This window comes from Prionailurus viverrinus, chromosome B1 (assembly GCF_022837055.1).
Source record: "Prionailurus viverrinus isolate Anna chromosome B1, UM_Priviv_1.0, whole genome shotgun sequence".
Lineage (NCBI taxonomy): Eukaryota > Metazoa > Chordata > Mammalia > Carnivora > Felidae > Prionailurus > Prionailurus viverrinus.
In genome coordinates this window covers 84656788-84674810 of record NC_062564.1, presented here as the reverse complement: position 1 = coordinate 84674810, position 18023 = coordinate 84656788, and the positions used below count along the sequence as shown (strand labels likewise).

At 36.3% G+C, this 18023-nt stretch overlaps 1 protein-coding gene across 3 annotated transcripts in view; it reads right to left on the bottom strand.

Annotated features, from left to right (window-relative positions):
* INPP4B (inositol polyphosphate-4-phosphatase type II B) overlaps positions 1–18023 on the bottom strand; it is a 403509-nt gene that overhangs the window by 41313 nt on the left and 344173 nt on the right. For all 3 annotated transcript variants that reach the window (XM_047855552.1, XM_047855554.1, XM_047855553.1), the window contains 2 exons: positions 15737–15849; positions 11670–11824 (listed from right to left, as the gene is read on the bottom strand). In XM_047855552.1, coding sequence (XP_047711508.1) covers positions 11670–11824; positions 15737–15849 — 268 coding nt within the window. The remainder of the gene's footprint in view (positions 1–11669; positions 11825–15736; positions 15850–18023) is intronic.

The following is an 18023-nucleotide window of genomic DNA, read 5'->3' as shown; positions in this document are numbered from 1 at the left end:
CACACAATAGCCCTATGAGATGAGTATGTTGGTGAGATCAACACCATAAGTTAAACTTTACCAAGTACTTACATGATATTCTTGTTACCAATTTTTTCATATACCCATTTCTTTCACTTTACATAGCAAGATCCCAAGGTCTCCTAGAATTTCATTCTCACTGCCAAGAAGTGGAGAACCAGGCCATCTTTCCACAGTCTTTCCTTTTAATCACTGAACTATACTCATTTCTCTCCACCGAGCTGGCTTAATTCTTAGATTTTTAGAGGTCTCAGAGCAATGACTCTGCCAAAACAATGTTGTGATACTTGAGAAATATCACATGTGATTTTTTACTATTAATAAACTACCAATTTTCCAAATGATATGCCTTATAAATTACACTCTCGGCCCCTGTAATGATGTCATTCACACTCCTATGAACCCTGATAGACTCAATGAATGGGAGAGAATGGGGTGTAATTGTGCATAATATATCTTTGCTCATAGGACTTGAGACCATTATCCTCGGCATAAATGCATTATGCTGGAGATTTGAACTTCTCTGTCATCTATGATCTTCTGAAAAGAATAAAAGTTGGAAGTATTTTGACTGCTTTTCCATAAACACTGTTGACTCCCAATTGAGCTTTTATGAGACAGTGGCCAATGAAGACTTTCAGTTTGTTCTCCTGGGGTAGAGACTGGAGCATTACAAGTAAAATTCAGGTGACAAGGAGGGTTGAAACCTTTCTATGACCGTGTTTACCCAAGTAGACTGAACACTCTGATTAAGGCTAGAGTTTTTACATGGTACACCGATGATGTATTGATTTTAACAGTTTTGGATTTATTTTCATGGGCAGTAGGACAAACATAATAGGTACATAAAGTGCATGAATTCGTGAATGTCATTCCTTAGGACAAGGTTGAAATAAATTATCGTTCATGTCACACTTCTGGAAAGAAATTATTAGGTTGTTTAATGAAAAAGATTTGGGAAGTGTTATTGTATGGGAACTAAATGCTCTAACAAACCTGTCAACTTTAAAAGCAAGCAAGATCTGAGATAGAACTATGATATTTGTTTCACATCCCTGTGTTTAATTCTGAGTTGTTTCTCTCTTTGAACGTGGTGTTTGGGTCCAGCAATATGTGGCTGCGTCCACTCACTTCCTTTATTCTTGCATCCTCCCAGGAGCAGAAACAGACTATCTAGATTTTGGCAAAACTGCTTTCCACACGTTCAGGCCTGGGCCACATGCATCTCTGGCATTTTTAAGGAAACAAGCCCTTTCTAGGACTAGTTCCTGCGACACCTAACTTTCCAAGTGCAAAGGTATCACTCACCTCCCTAATTGCCTCTGTGTGTGTGTGTGTGTGTGTGTGTGTGTACACATGTGTCTCAGCTGGAAGTCTCCATCCCTTTTCTAAAACGGAGTACTAAAAAGTCTCATACCATAGACTCCTGTCAAAACACTGCACTTCTCTCTCCAAACCCAAGAGACTTTTCTCATCTACTCTTCTGTGCTTTCATTTTTTTTGTAAAAATAAAACAAATAAAAAATATTCTTAAAAACTGTCACTCCTGAGACTCTCTTATCTAGAACTTTACTTAAATGCAATAACTCAGCAGTTTATATATGCTAGATCCCTTTCTTGGCTGGCATTAAATGCAAACACCCAATATATGAAACATATATTAAAGATGAGATGTTGGAAGTGGAAATGCAAACGGCCATCAATGTTCAGTGTTCAATATGACTTATTACAGAAAAATATAAATTAAATCAAGATATCACTTTTCACCCATCATATTGCTAAAAAAAAACCTCTTACAGTGCAAATATTTGGGCATGTGGAAAATGGGAACATATGTGCATGGGTTGAGGGATACAAATAGTATAGCTATTTTTAAGAGCAATCTGGTAGCATCCAGTAATATTGAAAATATAAATACCTTACCACCTATTTCACTTTTATGTTCATTACACTGTGAAAATTCTCATACTTGAATTCATGGACATACTCATGAGTATGTCTACTGAACTATTGTTTAATAGCATAATATCGGAAACAACCTAAAATTTGATAGGGAAATAGATAAACTGTGATCTATAATATAAGGGAATACTATACAGCTATTAAAGGAGAGGACTAGATCTTATGTATGAACATAGATCTTAAAAAAAAAACCAAAACATGATACCAGCTGAAGAAAATAAGTTGTTGGATGTGATACACATTATGATACCATTTATGTAAATAAAACATTTAACAAAGGTGATGATTAACAAACAGTGCCCTTAGCCTTACCCACTGATATTCCCAGTCAATAACTCCCAATTCCTCCTTGCTGCTTACCTAAATTGTACTCATCCTCAAGATACAGTTCAAACCCTACCTTCCCCAGGGCCACCCCAGCCCACAGTGATTCCTTTTCCCCTCTGATCCACTCTGGTAATAACAGTTTTAGGCATGTGGCCTGATCTACCTCATACTATCCTTGTGGGCATTAATAGAGGATCCTCATATAGAATGCTTACTATAATTCTTAGTACATAGCAAGAAGAACTCATTAACTACTAGATGCTATTATTATTACAGATGCATTTTGCCATTTGTTTAGCATGGTACTCTGCCATAGTAGATATTCAATAAATGTTTACTTTTGACTCTAAATATGATGATGGCATAGTTCTGTGAATAATATATTTTCCCAGGCCATCTCCTGGGATGGGGTTCTTGGCTTGTTATTTACCAGATATCCTAAATCGCTAATAAAGTGTGTGGGCATTCAATGTTGGATAATGCATGAATTCTACTGCCTGAATTGGCACCCAGGCACTGCCAACCGGGGCCACAGGTCATCACGAGCTCTCTGTTCCAGGCTCAGTTGTTCCCAGATTCCCTGGATGCCATCGGCAGGGTTCTCACCAGATTTTCAAACCATGTAGCCCATAGTCACTGAGAGAGAGTTTAAGCCTTTTAGCAACCAAGTATTAATCTTGGGATTTTCTTCTAAGCCCTTGAAGACCAGGGAAATTCCTCAATTTCAGGAATATCTGAAGAGGCATGGAGGAGAAATATGGGCTGGGGAAGAATAGGCAGGGTAGGTGGCAATGGGGAGAGCATGGGAGCAAGCAGAGCACCTAACACCACTGGGCACGGAAAATTTAAATGAGCTATGTCATTTAACACAACCACCACAGGACAGGGGAGGAAACTGAAGCCTGGAGATTAAGTTGTCCATAGATGTACAGACGATGAGTGTTAGGATAAGGATCTAACCCCAGATCTTCCTGCCTCTAAAAACTCATGTTTGTGGCAGAAGTTACATCTATTTTAATTAAATTCATTTATACGTGTTTCCATTAAATGAAATTAAAAAACATATATTCCATAAACTTGTATTTCTAGGCCCTCAGGTAATAATTACAAGAGCAAATGTGTGTGCAAAGCTGGTAACTGCTCTGGATGACAAGCACAGGGTCTCATGCCACTGCTAGTAGAAAACAAATAGAATACACAAAACAAATTAGGAAGAAAAAATAGACCTCAAAATCACAAGTTTTTTAGTTAACAAAATAATATGATTTGCAACAAATGCATGAAGATTACCTAAAATCAGCACACATGCTTTGTTCAGGAAGTTGAAAGATTTTCAATAGATAATTCTTCAATTTTTCCAATGAGTTCAGTTTTCTTTTGATGGTTCATCTGTGGGTATCTTGTTAAAAGATGCTTGCTCCAACAAGATTTTTTAAAAAAGTGCATTCTTTGCACTCTCTTTCACCTTATGGTAAATTGAAGCAAAAACATCCATATGGGGTCAGTTTTCACATAACTATTAGCAACCCTAAGATGAAGGTGACTCCATCTGGGCTTATTGCTGTCATTCATCACAGATACGGACTGAAGTAATGCAGCAATACAGTACTGAAGTTCTCAAGGGAAGAGATAATGCTTAGTGATAATGGAAAAACTGTTCCTGCTTATGCTGTTCTACACAAACACATCCCTTTCGAGTAGTCAGGATATAACAGAAAGCTTCCATTGTCTCTGTCTATAATGCTTATTATTCACTTCAATATTTGAAATAGATAATATGAAATAGTAGCACCTTTTCTCTGACTTGTACAATCAAACAAAAGTAAGATGAAATAAAAACAAGACTACCAAAAGAAAAAAATAAAGTTTTCTATCTTAACACAAACGAACTACATGACTCAAAAGTAAATCTCACAGAGAACGCAGAACATGAGAAATAAAACATTTACTGACATCAATTGGTTAAGGATCACTTGTTTATAAAGCAGAACATTTGACAAGTTGTGAAATAGAAATAGCATAAATTTCAGGTGCAACATGTTGAAAATAGGACATTCAATAAGATATTAAAACTCAATGTGGCTGATGGGCCTTTGGGTCTCTCTCTTATGAATTAATTATTTACTAAACTTGAATGATGAAAGCCCTGTATCTAAAGGGTGACAAATAGGTTGTATGCTGAAATAAGCCCTGATTAATCTTACTAATGGCGTATCAACTATCTTAATTTTAAGGAGCCACTATAGAATGACAGATTGCAGAGGAATGTACCATAAGGAAAATAAAAGTTACAGACAACTGAGCAATATGGTGTCACATTGTTACCTTGTATATACACATCATCCCTGGGTTCCTGTTAAGGGAAATAAGATTGCACTGGTATTTTCATTTTAATTTACTTTTTAGTGGGTATTAAATTTCCCAACACAATCATTTTTTCATAGAGCATGACATTTTATAATCTAGTCAAATTTTGTATTTAAAACCCATTCCTAATTGTCTATTAATGAAATATAAACTCAAAAGTCTCTGCTAAAAATTCTTTCTGTAAATGCACTGGGACAAAAGGGATCTTGGCATCATGGAGATTCCATAACCAAAAACTGAGTGCTGATATTGCATTATCCCTTTCTATAAAAAAAAAAAAAGTCTGCCAATTATGCAGCCACCATTTTGTAACTTTCCACTATACATGATCAAGGGAGAATTTGTCAATACACATACACTTCAAAACTCAAAGAAAGGATAAAACAAATAACTCAGTGAAGAAATGGGCATAAGACATGAACAGACAGTTTTCCAAAGAAGACATCTAGATGGCTAACAGACACTTGAAAAGATGCTCAACATCCCTTATCATCAGGGAAATACAATCAAAACCACAATGAGATGCCACCTCACACCTGTCAGAATGGTTAAAATAAACAACTGAGGAAACAACAGATGTTGGTGAGGGTGTGGAGAAAGTGGAACTCTTTTGCACTGCTGGCAGGAATGCAAACTGGTATTGCTACTCTGGAAAACAGTATGGAGGTGCCTCAAAAAATTAAAAATAGAATTACCCTACAACCCAGTAATTTCACTACTAGGTATTTATCCAAAGGATACAAAAATGCTGATTCAAAGGGGCACAAGTATCCCGATGTTTATGGCAGCACCATCAACAGTAGCCAAATTATGGAAAGAGCCCAAATGTCCTTTGGCTGATGAATGAATAAAGAAGATGTGGTACACACACACACACACACACACACACACACACACACTCAGGAATATTACTCGGCAATCAGAAAGCTTGAAATCTTGCCATCTGTAACAACGTGGATGGAACTAGAATGTACTATGGTAAGCAAAATAAGTCGCAGAAAGATATATATCATATGATTTCACTCATATGTGGAATTTAAGAAACAAAATAGATGAACATAGAAGAAGGGATGGAAAAAGAAGATAAAGAGAGGGAGGCAAACTATAAGAGACTTTTAAATACAGAGAACAAACTGAGGGTTGCTGGAGGGGTGTTGTATGGGGGGTGGGCTAAATGGGTGATGGGCATTAAGGAGGGCACTTGTTGGGATGAGCACTGGGTGTTATATGTAAGTGATGAATCAGTAAGTTCTACTCCTGAAACCATTATTACACTACATGTTAACAAATTTAGATTTAAATAAAATTAAAAAAAGGAGAGATATACCAGGCTAATAGTCTTACCACAAAGCCACTAAAATAAATTACTGCAATGTGGCAGGTTTAAATGAGATTGACTTCAGTCAAGTGGTTCTCCACCTAGTCTCCATCCCAGAAGCTAGTTTGTAGAAGGACTCCTGCCATTCAGCCCCCAAACCCCAGGGTTTCTTTCTTTTTCTTTCTTTCTTTCTTTCTTTCTTTCTTTCTTTCTTTCTTTCTTTCTTTCATTTAAAATGTTTATTTATTTTGAGAGAGAGAGAGACAGAGAGACACAGAGACACAGAGAGAGACAGAGAGACAGAGACAGACAGAGAGAGAGAGAGAGAGAGAGGCAGAGTGTGAAGGATACAGAGTATCCCAAGCAGGTTCTGTGCTGTCAGCACATAGGCCAACACGGGGATCTAACCCACAAACCAAACCACAAGATCATGACCTGAGTCAAAATCAAGAGTCAGATGCTTAACTGACTAGGCCACACAGGTGCCCCAAACCCAGGGTTTCTAATGAGGGTTGAGAATCATTGTTTTTGTCTTGCAATATAGGCAATTACTAAGAGTTCTTTACAGAGCCAGATCTTCCCAGATACTCTGCTAACTTTCTATTCTGAAGAAGCCCTTTTGCTATTTCAGCCAAGCAGATTATAACCAAAGGCACGTATCAGTAATGTGCACCTGTGAGTAATATTGGCTATGTAGGAAGAGAGTGAAATTTTTGAAAATAGTACAAAGGAAGGATTCAGAATATGCATGAAGATAGTTTTTTTTTTTTTCTGGAATCATAACCTCTCCAAACCTTTCAATTTCATCTTCTGGAACTTTTGCTTGTAAATATGTCATAACTGAGTGATAATTTCATTCTAATTATCTAATCTAATTATCTAATTCTAAATCTATCTAATTCTAAATGCCTATATATGTGCAAAACTTCCTAACACATATATATATATATACATACATAACACATATATATATATACATACATATATATGTATATATATGTATGTATGTATATATATATATATATATATATGACCTGAACATTTTAGAAACCTGTGTTATCCATCCATCCATCCATCCATCCATTGAATATTTGTTGAGAACCTAATATCATTAGGCATTGTTCTAGATCCTGGAAGGCTGCAATGGACAAAGGAAAATAAAAATACCTCCTCTCACGGAGCTTATGCCGGTGAGTAAGTTTCTGATTAAGCAGCCCAATGAAGCTTTATTTATTTCTCTTTATCTATGACATTTTGTTTATTCATAAATAATCTGAACAGAGAGAAGCACAATACAATTGAAAAATTTAATAGAGATAAGGAAAAAGTAAAACTAAAAAATGGCAATATTATAACCTCGATGAACTTAAAAAAAATCCAGAGTAAATAGCCTGAAAGGTAGTTAGAATAATTCAAAGGTAAACTGTAATTAATGTTAAATAAAATTAAAAAAACAATATTTTCAAAAGCATAAAAATCAAACTCCTTTAAAACACTGATTTATTTAAATCCCAGATTGTGTCCCAGAATATCAGTAAAGTTCTTGAAAAATTTATATTCCTGAATCCACCTCAGATTTCCCAATTATAAACCAATAGGGTCCAAACATAAGTAATATTTAAAAACTCCAGAAACAGTTTGAGATGCATTTTAAAGCCACTGTCTGAGGGTGGGATTTCCTAGATGGCGGACCAAGGAGTTCTGAAAATCCTCTTTCTTCCAAAAAACTATGACAATGGAAAATACTAGGAAATGGAGTCAAAAACACCCATTTCAGGACCCTGGTAATCAACTGAAGTCAAGCAACAAGCTGAGAAAACTGCTTCCTGGAAAACTGCTGACAGGGGGTAAGAAGAGAGGAAGTGTGTGGCCTTCCTGCCTGGCACTGCTCCCATCCCTGCCCCTTTCAGCTCAAGTTCTACTAGGGTGAGCTGGCGGAGCACTTGACCGCTCTGGGGGAAATGCCACTCCTGGGAATTATCTGAAACAGCAGTATTCTTGGATGAGGACAGTGGACCTCTTGGCTAGTCTGAGATAGCGGTTCTGCTGGGGTCGCTCCCAGAGTAGCCATTAATCTAACCAGGAGATCCTGAAAATGAGAGAGCCATGGAGGGATTTGATAAACTTTCACACATCCTGGCCAACTAGCAGGACCTAACAGGCCTGGTGGAAATAAAAGGGAGAAGGTTCGAAAATGCCTGAACTTTGAATATGTTCACAATAAACAGATACATCAACAGTGTTTGGAAACCTTATTGGATTGAGTTGTCTGAGCACAACTTCTGTCTGGCTTATTATCATTGGCCACCAAACTACAGAGACCCAACGGCAACCCCAGGAAACAAGGCTTAGATATAAGAGTAAGAACCAAATTACTGTCTTGAATATAATTGAAAACATAATTTTAAAAAAAGACAACAAAGTTGATACATAGTTCTGAAAAACAGAAGGCAACATTATGAATTCCTATTTGGATTGTTCTTCATTTATTCAACCCGTATTTATATTCATCTTACTCTGGACCAGACACTGTGCTCAATGCCCTTGTACAATGGTGAACATAGTAGATAAGGTTGAAATTAAACAGTTGATGTTCTAGAACTAGAATTTGCTCTTCAAGGTCTCAGGATTTGAGCAGGTTACTCTAGTCTTCTACACAGTCTGAAATTTATAAAAGCACACGTTTTTTATGAGTTATAGGACTTATGTAATACACTTGACCCTTGAACAACAGAGGGGTTGGGGCACTGAACCCCTGCACATTGGAAAATCCTGTATAACTTTTGAGTCCCCTAAAACTTAATTAGCAATAGCCTACTGTTGACAGGAAGCCTTACTGATAACATAAACAGTGATTAACATGTTTTGTATATTATGTGTACTATATACTGTATTCATACAATAAAGCAGGCTAGAAAAAAGAAAATGCTATTAAGAAAATCATAAGAACATAAAGTACTTATAAAAAAATCTGCATATAAGTAGACCCAAGCAGTTCAAACCTGTGTTGTTCAAGGGTCAACTGTATTTTAACTAACAGATTTGAAGGTGCCAAATACATTACCAAATAGTTTTAAGTGATGTTATTTTATTTTATTTGGTACAAAGAGAATAACTTTAAAGTATAACAAGGTCATCTATGTTTGAGTGCTGGCTCTAATATTTTCTATCTGAAGTTTTTGCCAAAAAATTCTAGAGCTCAGTTTCATTATTTATAAAGTAAAGGAGGTTTCACTAGATTTCTAGAGTGACTCTTTGATCTCAAAAATATCACTCAAATTCTAAGGGCGTGTAAGAATACACATTAACGTAAAAAAATATTTACAAGAAATCTATCCAGGCTTACTGTGATGAATACAGTCCACCCATAATTGGCATGGCATTTGTAAACACATGCACACTTTAAGGTGGCATTTAAAGAACTATTTCCTTAAATAGATAAAACATTGCATTTGAAACCTTATTTATAAGAATCAGCAGTAGACTTTATTTTAGTAGATGGTATTGGAGTCAAACCTTTTGTCATAATATATTCATAAAGATTATAGGGACCATGGTTGGCTAGATTTTACTGTACCTGGAAGATCAGAATGTTAACATCATGACCCTTGATATTTATTTTTTATTGACATAACAAATATTATACAGTGATCGCTGTATGTCAAACACTGTTCTAATCACTTTACACATACCAATTCATTTAATCCTCAAGAAACTCCTAAGAAAAGCTTATCATATCTGTTTTATATATGAGGAAACTGAGTCATCAAGAGGTTGACTAACTTGCCTAAGGCATTAGAGGCAGTAAGACATTAACCTTCTCATGGCTAGTAAGCGACGTATAGGCTACATTCAAACTTGGGTCACTGGCTCCCAAGCCCCATGCTCTCATTTACTTTGCTATTTTGACAGAATTCACAAACCAATGGGCTTAGATTGTGATACAGAATACCCAAAGAAGGAAATGACGGTAGTTATTAAAGAAAAGAACACCACTTGTTTCCCGTAAACACAGGTACACACACACACACACACACACACACACAAAGCCCTCCAAGCCTCACACAGCCCTCATGTATTCACAAAACCAAATGATAAATTTGACAGATTTGAAATGTATAAAAATATATATATATATAAATATATATACTGATCCCCCAGAGAAGTGGTGATATGGAAGTTAGGATCTTTAGTGTTTTTAGATTAAATTTTTTATACTTAAGTTGTTTAACAAGCCAAGAATCAACCTCATAAATGTTATGTCCTGAGCAAGTATGTTACATATATAATGTTGATTCTGTACAACCTTTATGCAATACCACACTATGTATTTTTATGGTTTAACATGTACATGACAAATACATCTTTTATTCACCAATTTGAAAGAATTATCTTTATAATTTAAGGGTCCCTTTTTATATCTGCCTTAAAATAAGCAACAATTGCACCTTCCAGAAAATGCCTGTTTGTTGAACCATTGTAGTCCTCTGGCATATCTGGCCAATAACATGTGTTCCTGCTCTCCCCACCTAGTACCTTTGTTCTATCCATAGTGAAAATTTGTATTCTTTTTATGCACATTAGAGGATTTCAGATTCAGATTCTGAATTCTTCCCATTAGTGCTGAGAGATTATTTTTAAAAGAAGTTTTCTATACCAACCAATGTGCTTTATATGGCTCAGATGTTCATGTCAGGCCTCTAAGACATACTCATACATTTGTCAAAAAATTATGATAGAACTCCACTGAACAATGAAAATGCCAAGAGACATGAAATGGGGTAACAGAGAGGGCTTCAGAAACCTCTCATTACTGAGGAAAACATGCAGGCACAGGATAAGCGCAGGCAAGCGTCCACATCCCCACTGAAAGGCTGCAGCAGTTAAAAAAAAAAAAGTAGAAGCTAATGATATGCCAGATAAGAAGCAGGTGTCTCTAGAGCATCACGGGACATTCCTTTCTGGGAACAGAGAGCCTGTGCCATGCTATCGGGTGTGCTTCTGAGTCAGTCTTTGCAGCAAAGAGACAATTTCGCTTAACTTTTTAATTAACGTGTGTCCTTGCTGACAGACATTGTGAATGAGGCACTTTTTCCTTCCCATTATGGCTTAGACTTTAGATTTAATTACTGTGGAAATGAATCAAGAAACATGACTTCAGGCATAGCATTTTAAATGTCGGTAGAGTAACAATATTAATTCTCTATTTTAAAAGTATTGGTGTCATCCCATCTTCCTGATGGATGATGTGAAAATAAATTTTAGGAAGCAGGTGACTGACCTGGAGACATTGGGAAGATCACGTGTTAGTTGCAGTTAAGGAAGATTTTGTTTGGATAAAGACTTAGTTTTATTTTGTACATATTCACAATTCCTAATATATAAAGAAATTGTTCTTCAAGTGCTATATATGAAGGGACTAGAGCCCTTTAAAACTTGGATCTAAATGAGCTAATACGCTATTATCAAAATCCATCCACGTTGTATTTTATTGCCTAAAATCAGTAGGGGGAATACTTAACATTATTTTATCTTTCATGCCATGAGCTATGAACCATGGAAATGCAGTGAAGTTACTAAATATTTAGTCCTCTAGTAAAATATGTATTTGGAAAAAAACCCTAAAACTTTAAAATGACCTTAGAAGAAAGAAAGTTGAAGACATGTGGGATACCTTCTCATACAATCCAGGGCTCGGATAAAGAAGTCCTTGTGCAGCTGGTGCTCATCTCTCAAGATTGAGCACTGTTCAAGGGTCACCGACATGGACGTCCTGTCTTTGGCACTTTTGCAACAGGTGAAACGAATACCATTTAGTTTGCGACAAATCTGTAACACAGACACATGAACAGTTATCGTTCATTTGTAGATTACTCTAAGGTGTCGGACTCCTCTAAACACTTCTTATCCAAACACACCAAATTTATGTTAATTTATGACAGTCAATTGGTTCAATCTGCGCTAGCGAATGAAAAACATTATCTTTTCATTTCAAAAGCTAGTGGAACAGATTGAATTTATTTAGTTCTTTGTATGTGGTGTGTGACATGTGGGGCTGTTGAAGCCATATGAGATGGTAAATACCCAGCAGAGGCAGCAATGCCCCCTGAGAGGGGGCCTGAACTGTAGTGGATGACAGTAATAATCACAGCTAAGGAGCAACACCTTAATTGTGAAGGGAAAATAAAACTATGTTTCCTGGATCAGATACTTGATTTGAATCCTAAATAGCTAACATCTTCTTAATTTATATTTAAGAAAACTTTGCTAGGTTTGGTTTTATGGTACGAGATTTCAAACATCCACAGGGCACCAGCGCAGCAGATAAGTGAACTACTAACCACTCACTAATGTAACTAGTAGGAAGAAGGACACCAAAATAGTCACTGTAAATCACTCATCTACTGTACCAGGTACGACGCTAATAGATTTCATATAGATTTGCACATGAATAACTGCACATGAACCCTGGAAGAAGATTTAATCATTCTTATTTTACAGATGAAGAAATTGAGGTTTAGCCAGGTTAGGTAACTTGCGCATAACTGAGCAGAACCCGGATGCTAATGTGGGTTTACATGATGCCAAGGACCAAGCCTTTAATTTCTGTTCTATTCTGTTTCTTTTTGTAAATTCTTTCTTTTGTTATTCCAATGTAAGTCAAGAGAAAAATCTCTCAGCAGCAGTATTCTCTTGTCTATGGTTAGCAGGTGAACCATTCCATTCCTTTCTCTTCCCTGTCTCATGGTAGGGCTCTGATATGAGATACCAATAGTCTACATTAGGGTCAACAATACTAATCAACATGCAATTAAAATAAATCTAATGTGATGCAGTTTTGCTTTATTATCTGCCATCAGATAACTTAAGGAAGATCAATTTAAGAATATTTTACGGCAGATATCTGCCTTAACAGTTTTCTGCTTTAAGGAAAACATATAATGATACAGCTTATCAAGGATTTTTACTATGTTTTAATTGTGATTTTGATACTTACACTAGGATTTACAAGTCCTTATTAGAACTTTGGTACTTTCTCACCATTTCAAATATAAGCAACTAGAGAAATATGAAAGCATGATTTCACCATAAAATCTTTTTTTATCTGTAAAACTGTAATCTTTTCAAATAAAAAAATATTTCAAAATTTTAAACATAAAACAGCAAAGACTTGACTATATTCATTGCAATGAAATATAGACCCCAATGCCACTTATGTGATATGATTTTTAAAAGAATGAATATTCTTTAAAATGTGTTGCCTCTACTGGGGTGCCTGGGTAGCTCAGTCAGTTAAGTGTCTGACTTTGGTTCAGGTCATGATCTCGTGGTTTGTGGGTTCGAGCCCCGCGTCAGGCTCTATGCTGACCGCTCGGAGCCTGGAGCCTGCTTCGGATTCTGTGTCTCCCTTTCTGCACCTCCCACATTTGCACTCTGTCTCTCTCCCTCTCTCTCTCAAAAATAAATAAACATTTAAAAAATTGAAAATGAATTTTTAAAAAAAATGTGTGGCCTCTACTATAGTCAACTAACCTACTAAGGATCGTTGATGTTCTAAATTTAAAATCAAGAGGAGGCAGCGTAAATTAAATCAGAGTGGGCAGGTGGGGTCTTGGTTTCCTTATTTCTATAACTTCTTTGAACTATAGGAACTTAATTTAATGTTCATTTTTTGATGTAGAGAGAGAGTGAGTGCAGGGGAGGGGCAGAGAGAGGGGGACAGAGGATCAGAGGCCCTGGTAGCACAGAGCCTGATGTGGGGCTGTAACTCCAGAACCATGAGACCATGACCTGAACTGAAGTCGGACCCTTAACTGGCTGAGCACCCAGGTGACCCTGAACTTAGCTGAACACACTTGATAGGCATTTGGTCCTCTTTAAATTCTCATTTTTTATTGTTTAAAATTTAATCAAGATAAAACCAAATAGCTTTATATGTTTTTTTCTATGAGAATGTAAAATATTAACAGAGCAATATTTAATTAATAGGTTTTAAAAGAGGAGAAAATGAAATAGAGACAGAAATAAAAGCTTTTTGGAAAATGTCAAAGGGAATTTCCACATTTCTTCATTGTAAAAGTAGTACCCAAGTCTTTGATTTAAAAAGAGGATATTGAAACTGAGGTATCAGTCTAAAGAAATGTTGTAATAATAAAGTCAGTGTTGCTACATAATGCCAAATTTGCACACTGGTTTCCCTGTATTTTTCAAGGCAGACAACCATCCATTCAATGAGTAAGTTGTGAGTGAGCTATATTTGGTCAGTATTTAAGTTTCAAAAAAGAATCCCAGGAATGAATGAGATTCATGGGAAAACTTTTAAAAATACATTCAAATGGTATAACAACATGTACTAAGAGAAAACATACATTTGTGTTTGCACGCGCATATCCTTCATTTATCGATTTACATAACTTCATGATATGTCTATAATGACATATGTATATGTTCCTAAGTTGTCAGAAAGCATTGGTAAATGATCAAATTACCTTGCTATTATCACATTAGTAAAGTAGCAAAAATAGCACACAACCCACCTTTGTGAAATTTTTGTGAGAATTGACAACCACAGGAGTCTTTGAAGATATAAAGAGCAGCCACACTGGGAGGGGGAAGCTATTAAAAACAACCTTCCTGTAATGCAGTATGGTGCTAAATGGGGCCAGTGTAAATGAGCTGCCTGAAAGCAATGTTTCATATTGTTACCTTGGATGTTCTTCCCTGGGGCTCCAAGAGGGCATAAAGGGAAGCTAACACAGATTTCCTCTGCCTTGTTCTTGTAAATTATTTTATATAGACTCATGGTAAATTATCCATTTCTTTTTCCCAGAAAAGAGTAAGTAATAATGGATTGTAATTGAACACTGGCAGTAGGGACAAGGCTTTGTTTTAAATGCTACTGATACAGAATGAATAGTTATGTCAGAATATCAGTTACTGAACTCCAAATTACACAAGTAACCGTGTGCAGTAACTACAAATGTGGCATTCATCATAAAGGTCTCCAAAGTGTCCCTTTTTTGATCCTCTCATTAGGAAAGGATCTTTGGGTGTGAATGCTTAACAAAATTCGTAAGTTCATGTGAGCTATTGCCTGAATGGTTGCCAGACAAGAAGTTAAAAATTATAGGCACTATTCTCTCCCTCCCTCTAGTAGAAACCTGGGGTAGGAAATAAGGCAGAACTTCTACCCTGAGGGTACCATTAAATGAGAAAGAACCATAGAAAATATAGCTCATTACCCCAAGAGCAATCCATCAGTAATAAATTCTATGCTAATATCTAAATTAACAAACCCATTTACAAGCTCATTAATTGAACAATATGTCCAGGAGCCTTACTGAGCCTTTCAGTCAGAGATCTGATAACCACATTCTGTTGAAACCATATGTCTCTAGAGTAGCACTTCAAAATCCTGATTGATATGGGTGATTGACATTGCAACGTGTAATATGAAGAAAATCACAGAGACTTCACTCTCACTTCTAAGTGTCAAACTTCCAGGATGTACAAGAAAAGCCAATAAGTAAAATTCTTTCTCGTTGAGTGCATCTTCTTCCATCTCTTGTTCTAGTATATTAATAGAACTACCAACAGCCTTGAAAATGCCTAATCCCCTTGATGATGGAGGATGACATCCGGTAACCCAAAGTGCAGAGGTTGAACCCTACATAGCAGATACTCGATGATGCTTACTGGTCAGCACAGTGACGGAATAAGATCTGGCTGGAGAGTGCTTACCGTTGCAGCCAGCCACATGATTTCTACATTCTTTCTTTTTTTGGCTTGGATATTTTGATGGAGATTTTCTAGTAATCCTTTTAAATCATTTTGTTCTTGAAAATGTGAAATATCTGGGGAAAAAAAAAGGAGAAAATAAGGGCGATAGTATTAAGCTGCCCATGGAGATGTGCTCAATGTAAGAGCAAATAGAACTTCCATGACAACAAATAACATTCGGAGAAGAGAGCATCTGAGAATAATCATATTTATTAATCCCTCCAGCTTTATTCTTTTCTTAAAATATGCCTCAGTTTCCTCCATTGCCTCTTCTGTGCTACTGTGGTAATGCCAATTTTCAAATACTATAATCTTACTAATAAGGGAAACATTTTTGATGATGGTTGCTGCCTCACTTCAACTAAAGCATGATTTGGATGAGACATGAGGTAGAATTTTATACTTTATTATCTTATAGTCACTTTTTGCTACTAAGTAGTCTGAAACAAGAGGATATGTTACACTGAACACCTCAGGGGTGGGAGAAATCTGAAAGTTCAAAAAAAAAACCCATGAAGTCAGTTTCCATAGCAAGATTCCTTAACCTCAGCACTATTAACATTTTGGACTGGATAGTATTTCATTGTGGGGAATGGGTTTATGTTCTGCCATGTAGGATGTTAAGCAGCATCCCTGACCTCTACCATTTAGAAACCAATAGTACCCTTCCTGTGGCAATTAAAAATGTCTCCAAATGTTCCTTGAGGGCAAAATCTATCCTGGTTGGGAGCAACTGCTATTAAGGAGCACAGGTATGTCATGGAAAGAGGAACAACATGAGAGGTGATAGTTAATTACATGAGATAATTAGGTAGGGAACAGGAAATGACTGATTGCTCACATCTCTACATGCTAATAACTAGAGTGTAGGTAATAAGCGGCACACATTTTATATTAAAACCTAAGGCAATGTACATCATGACAGAAATGTCCCTGAGACTTGGTGAGATGGGGTTCGAGATCAGAATATAGAGACGGAAACAAAAAGGATTTCTAGGAGAGTTGTTGGATTAATGCTGTACAGTATGAAAATGTGTTCTATTATTGAATCCACAAACTGAGGGATGAAGAATTCCTGAGAATTTTAATAGAGGCTAAAAACAGAACAAACTCCATAAGCACAAAATGCACTGTGCCTAGGCTCTCCAGTGAAGAAAAAATTAAAATATTCCTGAATCAGATCTCCCTCTCTCCCTCTCTCTTATATACACATACACACATACATGCACACGTGTGTGCACAAACACACATATACACACACGTACACATACATACACACACATATACACATGAACACACACGACACAAATAAGCTGTAATCATAATGAGACTTCGTGCTTTCCAAAACTGTACCAGATGTTTCATTTTATCAAAATAATACATCTGAGTAGTTCTTGACTTCAGCTCCAGAGAGTAGAGCAAGTATCCTAATGAACTATACTAGCGATCTGTATCTACCAAAGAGTGAAAGTGGTTTATAAAATAAAAATATCCATTAAAAACAATTATATATTATCTCGAATTTCATGACCACAGAAGAGGGTAAGGTCAGGTACAATCGAGATGCATACCCTATGTTAGGGAGGTGAGATTTAAAATATTCATATAAAATATATGCATGATTCCACTGTATTAGTTTCTAAATGGAAAAACTATCAGAAGTCAAACCCTTACTATGTAACTATAGATGGTTCTCTTAAGAAAGACAAGGTCTGACTAAAAGTATCACATTACTAGGTAGGAGACTCTCTGATATAGAGAAATTTTAACAGGATGCAGGCCAAGGATAAAGGGAAGGAGAATAATGCAGAATCCATAAAGAGAGTTACAAAAACAGCTCAAGACTACAGCTGACCAAAGAACAAAAGGACAATAATGCTGCTTTTTAATTGATACTGATAGCATACAAGGAAAAAGAAATCAGGTCTGCCATTGATGCCCTTAATGAATTAAAATTATAAGTAGCCATTTAAAAACATGTAAAGATATATCATTAACAGATAAAGTGGTCCTTGACATTGTTGAAAGGAAAAATTGGTCAGATCAACGCATGAATTTATTCATATAACACTGTATGTGTATGCACGTGTGCGTGTGCTTATGTCTCTCTATACATGCATGAAGGCAGAGAGAGACATCGGTTTTGATGTTAACAGTGGTCTTTGTTAGGTTGTAGGATTTAGGGTGATTTTTCAACTGCCTTCCCATGTCATTTGAGACATTTAAAATGAACACGTACTGTTTCTAA